This window comes from Catharus ustulatus, unplaced genomic scaffold, assembly GCF_009819885.2.
Source record: "Catharus ustulatus isolate bCatUst1 unplaced genomic scaffold, bCatUst1.pri.v2 scaffold_62_arrow_ctg1, whole genome shotgun sequence".
NCBI classification, from domain to species: domain Eukaryota; kingdom Metazoa; phylum Chordata; class Aves; order Passeriformes; family Turdidae; genus Catharus; species Catharus ustulatus.
Genome location: NW_024879540.1, coordinates 420,875 through 427,007, shown reverse-complemented (window position 1 = coordinate 427,007; position 6,133 = coordinate 420,875). Strand labels below are relative to the sequence as shown.

At 52.4% G+C, this 6,133-nt stretch overlaps 1 protein-coding gene across 1 annotated transcript; it reads right to left on the bottom strand.

The window, feature by feature from the left end:
- Positions 1-4,590: 4,590 nt before the first annotated feature.
- Positions 4,591-5,678, bottom strand: LOC117011478 (zinc finger protein 239-like). The gene is given in 2 exon segments (XM_033086883.2): positions 4,591-4,625; positions 4,628-5,678. Coding segments are annotated over 2 exon segments (1,086 nt in total).
- Between the last annotated feature and the right edge of the window lie 455 nt (positions 5,679-6,133).

The following is a 6,133-nucleotide window of genomic DNA, read 5'->3' as shown; positions in this document are numbered from 1 at the left end:
CACTATAATCATGAAATGTTTGGTGTATAAGGAAAATATGGGCTTGTGTGAACAGGAGCAAACTTGTCACTGTTGTTACCTGCTTGCTAGGAGTGTAACCTGAGAACAAGTTCAAACCTTATCCACACCTGGTGGGGGCTTGAGGCCACTGCTGCTTGAGTGCTGATTAACATGTCGAGGCTTTCTTGAACTTGTACCCCAGCACAGTGGGCATGTCACAGCCCACCAAGAAACTGCCTAAAAAAAGGGCAATGACCAAAGGTGAGACGGACGTGTTGGTGGAGCACAGACTCCCCATGTCTCCAGCACTGCTTGCCTATTCCTTATCAACGAACTAATGAATTGCCTTATTGATTGACCTACCCGACTTCAGCGAGTAATTTGTAACAGGTCCTTTCCTCTTCTTCTGGCTCTTCCCCCGCCACCCCATTTTGGGTCCTTTCCCCAGTTTTATGTGCATTGTTCAGATTTTGGTCCTTTCCCTTAATTTTGGGTGCCCTGACCCTGGCTTTGATGCATTTTTGGGTGTCTGCCCTGCCTCAACCCCATCCCCACCCTTCCCCCCATATGCCCCAGCCTCCTGCCCACCCCTGTCCCCCCAGGTGTCCCCCATGCCACATGGACTGTGTGACTGACACCAGGGATACTCTAGACTCCCCTGGGGCGGCTCCCCTGCCACCACCATGGCACTGGGGCAGGCACTGAGGGTCTGCAGCACCCTGGAGTGCCAGGCAGTGCTGGGTGAGCACCACCAGGACCCCCCCGGGTCTCACTCCAGGCAGGGGCAGCTCCTGACCGAGCTCCTCTGCCATGGGATGGGTGTCCCAGCAGGGCTGGTGGGAGGGGGTTTGGGGAGGTGGTGCTGGGGCTGACTGTGCCCTGTGCTGTGCTCCAGGGTCATGTCCTGTGCCATGTCCCATGTCCTGTGCCCTGTGCTGTGCTCCAGGGTCATGTCCTGTACCATGTCCTGTGCCCTGTGCCCAGCTCCATGGGCATGTCCCATGCTTGTCCCATGTGCCATGTCCCATATTCTGTGTCCTGAGCCATGCTCCAGGGTGATGTTCCAACCCACGGCATGTCCTGTGCCCTATGCCCTGTGCCATGTCCCATGCCACACTTCACACCATGCCCCATGCCATGCCCCAGGCCCCACACCAAGCTGTGCATGGCTGACTCCTTCTGTCACTGTCACTGTCCCCATCACTGTCCCCATCACTGCTTCCTTCTTGCTGCTGCTCCCGGGTTAAAACCCCTCATCTTCCTCCAGGACAGGAGTGGCATTGCCCAGCCCTGGGCCCTACTGGTGGCTGCCCTTGTCCCCCAAGGATGGGGGGTGACACTGGCACACATCTGGTGCACAGCTGGTATCGGGGCTGGCACCCATCTGGGACTGGGGTGGGACTGTCCCGGATAAGTGCTTGGCATCATGGCACCAGGCCTGGGAAATGCGGCTGGGAACTGGGACTGGGGCTGGGGACTGGAGCTGGACACCAGTACTGGGCACTGACACTGGGGACTGGACAGTTGGACTGGACAGCTGGGATGGGCCCTGAGGCTGGCCACAGGCACTGGGCACTGGCACTGGACATCATAAGTGGACTGGACACTGGGAATGGACACCAGAACTGGGCACTAAGGCTGGACACTGAGGCTGGGCATTGGCACTGGGCACTGAACCAGGAGCAGAATAAACCCCTCTGTCTCTTTGTCCTCCTGAGCCCCCCTTTGCCTACCCAAAGCTTGGCTGCACCAGATACCAGCAGGATTTGGCACCTTTGGGGGATGTTTCCCAGGGAAAGAGGGGTGGTCTGGAGGTACTGGGTGTGCTGGCTCTGTCACACCGAGACTCAGATGGAAGGAACCCTGGGAGGCTGCAAGAAGCCCTAAAATGAGAACCCCCCTTCCCCCGACTCCAGCCTCCTTGTTCATCAACCTCAATGTGGGCACCCCCTACCCCTGACCCCAGCCCCTCCAAGGGTGCTGGTCCTGGGGGTGACACAGATCTGTCCCTGTCCCCTCCTCCAGGGGCTACTGTGGAAGAGGCTCCTCCAGGAGATGAAAAGTCACAGTGGCACCATAGTTCACAGAATTAACTGGGTTCGAAAGGACCTTTGAGATCATCAAGTCCAACCTATGACCTAACAGCACCTTATCAACTAAACCATGGCACTGAGTGCCACATCCAGTCTGTTTTTATACACCTCCAGGAGTGGTGACTCTACCACCTCCCTAGGTAGCCCCTTCCAATGCCCAATCATTCTTTCAGTTAAGAATTTCTTCCTAGCTCAAGACTGTCCTCTCATTCTGTCAGTGGTTGCCTGGGAGAAGAGAGCAGCCCCCATCTGATTACAGCCTCCTTCCAGGGAGTCGTAGAGAGTGCTGCAGTTGTGACAGCAGTGACAGTCCCGGTGGGGAGAGTTGTGGGGTAGGAGGAGTCCCAGTGACACTCCTGTCCCTGCAGAATCCCCAGCAATGCAGTTTTGGCAGGGTATGTGAGCTCTGGGGGGTCCCAGTCACACTGCTGTCCCTGCACAGTCTCTGTTTGGGGGTCCCAGTCACACTGCTGTCCCTGCAGGGTCCCCATCAGAGTGGATGGAAGGGGTTGTGGATGCTGGGGGGGGTCCCAGTGACATTCCTGTCCCAGAGCAGTTTTGATGGAGTTCTGGTGACACTGCTGTGTCTGCAGGGTCCCTCTGAGTGCAGCAAACAGGAGAGTTCCCAGTTCACAGAGCCCCACTCACAGGGACTTTGCTACTCACCCTGCTGCAGCCTGCACAGCTCCAGGGGGCTCCTTTGCACCCCTGTTTAGAGGGCCCCAAGGGATGGCCTTTATCACAACTAGCTTTCATCCTGGCCCCACTTTTGATCGACAGCTTTCTCTGCAAGTGTGATGTTATAAGTACATATTACATTATTGGCTTTTTGTAAATATGAAAATGAATGCTATATGTATAATGCTGGAAAACTCAGCTGTATGAATATAGTTTCTTTTAGTTCTGTATTAACAAAACTTAGAAATAATAGTGGGATAAATATATGTTTTTCTGGGTCTATAGCATGTTAATGTAAAAAGCTTTTGTTCATGTAACTAACTCAGAGAATGGTAAAAAAGATAATCAGGAAATTCTTCACATTCTTGGATTATCCTATCTTTATGAAGACATGGGTGACAACACCAGAACTTCAGGGAAGGAATTTATTGATCAGGGAATAGACACAGAAGAGGGCAACAAAAAAAACAAAAAAACAAAAAAACAAAAAACACACAAAGAAACCCCCAAAAAACCCCACCAAAACAACAGCACCACCACCACCACCAAAACTACAAACAAACAAAAAGTTACTTTACAGGTTGGGTGGCTGGTTTTGAATGCATGGAGGTCTATGAATATGAAGTATATTGATGCATTTAACGAAGAGTTTTCTGAGTTAGTGTGTGCTCTTGGCTGAATGTCAAGCACCCGGCCATTATGACCTTTTGCTTTATTGTTTGTCTCGTACTGTCTTTTAATAAACCTTATAAAATTTACCAGGAAAGTGAACCTCATTTTTCTCACTGTGATAAAGGCCATCCCGTGTCCCCCATGTCCTCATCCATGGGATACACCCCCATGTCACCATCTATGTCTGTGACCCCGCCATGCCTGACATCTCCATCCATGGCCTTGTCCACACCCAGGTCCATATGTATGTCTATGTCCATATCCATATCAATGTCCATCCATATCAATATCAATGTCCATATCCATATCCACACCCATATACATGTCCATATCCATATCCATATCCATATCCATATCCGTATCCGTATCCATATCCATATCCATATCTGTATCTACGTGCATGTCACCATCCCCATCCCTGCCATATGCCCACCCACATACCACAATATCCCCATCCATATCTTAGTTCAATGTATTTTTACCCCAATGTTGGGTAAAGGGATGAAGAAAAATGAAATAAAATCAAGGCCAAAATAAAAGGATTTACCTGTCCATGCTGGATGAGTATGCATGTGCTTGGGTGGGTGGAAAGAACCTTTTTTAGAGGACTTTTCACTCCATTGTCTCCAAAATCTTGGTTTTTTTGCCCTAGTCCAGCACACTTTGGCTATGGAAGATTTCCTGTGGCCCAGAGAGAATTACAATAATTGCATGATTTAGGCTGATAAAGACCTCCAGGACCATCCAGTATTCCTTGATACTGCCAGATAAAATGATTGGATGCAAAAGGAGAAATTTTTTGGGGTCAAAAGGAAAATCCGCTGTCCCAAATGAATTCCTGATGTCAGTCTGCATCCCAAAGCATCTGCTGCATCCAGATGCCCACGGAGGGCCAGGAAGATGTGGAGACCACCAGCCAGGTGTGTTCCCAACATGGAAAACCAGGACCATGGATCACCAAGGCTCTGCCCAACCAGGGTCACTGGGGAGCATCCTACGGGGTCCTCCAGTGGGGATGGAGCTGGAGCAGCGCACGAAGCTCTTCCTGCACATGGGGCACTCACAGGGCTTCCCTTTACTGGTGCTCCTGTTGGTGTTGGGTCACGGGAGAGCTCTGGGAGAAGCTCTTCCCACGCTGGGGACACTGTTAGGGCCTCTCCCTGGTGTGGATGCGCTGGTGGTGACGAGGGTGAAGTTTTTCTTAAAGCCCTTCCTACAATCAGGGTAGTGGAAGGGCCTCTCCTCTGTGTGAATCTGCTGATGCTTGAGCAGACTGGATCTGCTCTGAAACTTCTTCCCACACTCAGGACAGTCAAAGGGCTTCTCCCTGGTGTGGATCCTCTGGTGACGGATCACACTGGAGCTCTTGCTGAAGCTCTTCCTACATTCTGAGCACTTGTATGGGCATTCCCCTGTGTGCATTGCCTGGTGCATGATCAGGTCAGTGCTGTCATGGAAGCCCTTCTCACATTCCCCACACACATAGGGTCGTACCGCAGTATGGATCATCTGGTGGTGGGTGAGGTGGGAGCTGACGCTGAATCCCTTTCCACATTCCCCACACTTGTAGGGCCATTCCCCAACATGGATCCTCTGGTGGACAATCAGGTCAGAGCTGACACTGAATCCCTTCCCGCATTCCCCACACTCATAGGGCCGTTCCCCAGCATGGATCCTCTGGTGGACAATCAGGTCAGAGCTGACGCTGAATCCCTTCCCACATTCCCCACACTTGTAGGACCGTTCCCCAGTGTGGATCCTCTGGTGCACGATCAGGTGGGAGCTCTGGCTGAAACCCTTCCCACACTCCCCACACTCGTAGGGTCATTCCCCTGTGTGCACTGTCAGGTGTCGGATCAGGTCAGAGTTGTCTCTGAATCCCTTCCCACATTCCCCACACTTGTAGGGCCGTTCCCCAGTGTGGATCATCTGGTGGAGATTAAAGTGGGAGCTCATGCAGAAACTCTGCCCACATTCCAAGCACTGCAGGGGCTTCTTGCCATCATGAAGCTCCTCATGGTCCATCAACTTAGAGCTCTGGCCAGATTTCTGGCTGCCTTTCTGGCTCAGGGTGAGTCTTTCCTCCTTGGATCCCCATGATCTGTGTTTGCAGCCCCTCCTTGTGCGGGATCTCTGGAGTTTTTCTTCTCCGTGGGATTCCTCTGCCATGGAGCTGCTCCAAACGGCTTCTTCCACGAGGTTCTGCTGCAGGGATTTGTCCTCCCTGGTCTCCATCCTCTGTTCCTTATCTGGGGGAGGAAGGACAAGGAGAGGATTTGCCTCCGTACCAGAGGGAAGCGGAGGGAGATCTCCCCCCAGTCTGTCCCTGGCAGGGCGGCATCAGCCAGGGGCCGTGCTGGGCTGGGAGATGGAGCAGGACAGATTGGGAAAAGGGCAGTGACATCCTCCTCACCTGAGCATCTTCCTCTCCCTCACAGCCTTTTCCTCCATCCGGATAAGACCTGGAAATGGAAAATCGTGGTTTGAGGGAAAAATAAGACATGAGCTCATGGACTTTGAAGGTCCTGCTGTCCAAGAGCATCTCTAGAAGTCCCCGAGTGTCTGGGGACCTCCAATAATCATGAAGGAGCCCAAAAACACTCTCCCAGAAGTTCCCTATCTGCAGTGTCCTCACTTTGGGGTTATGGGGGTCCCTGTTCTCAGAGCTGCTGGGAGGCCCATGGTTCCTG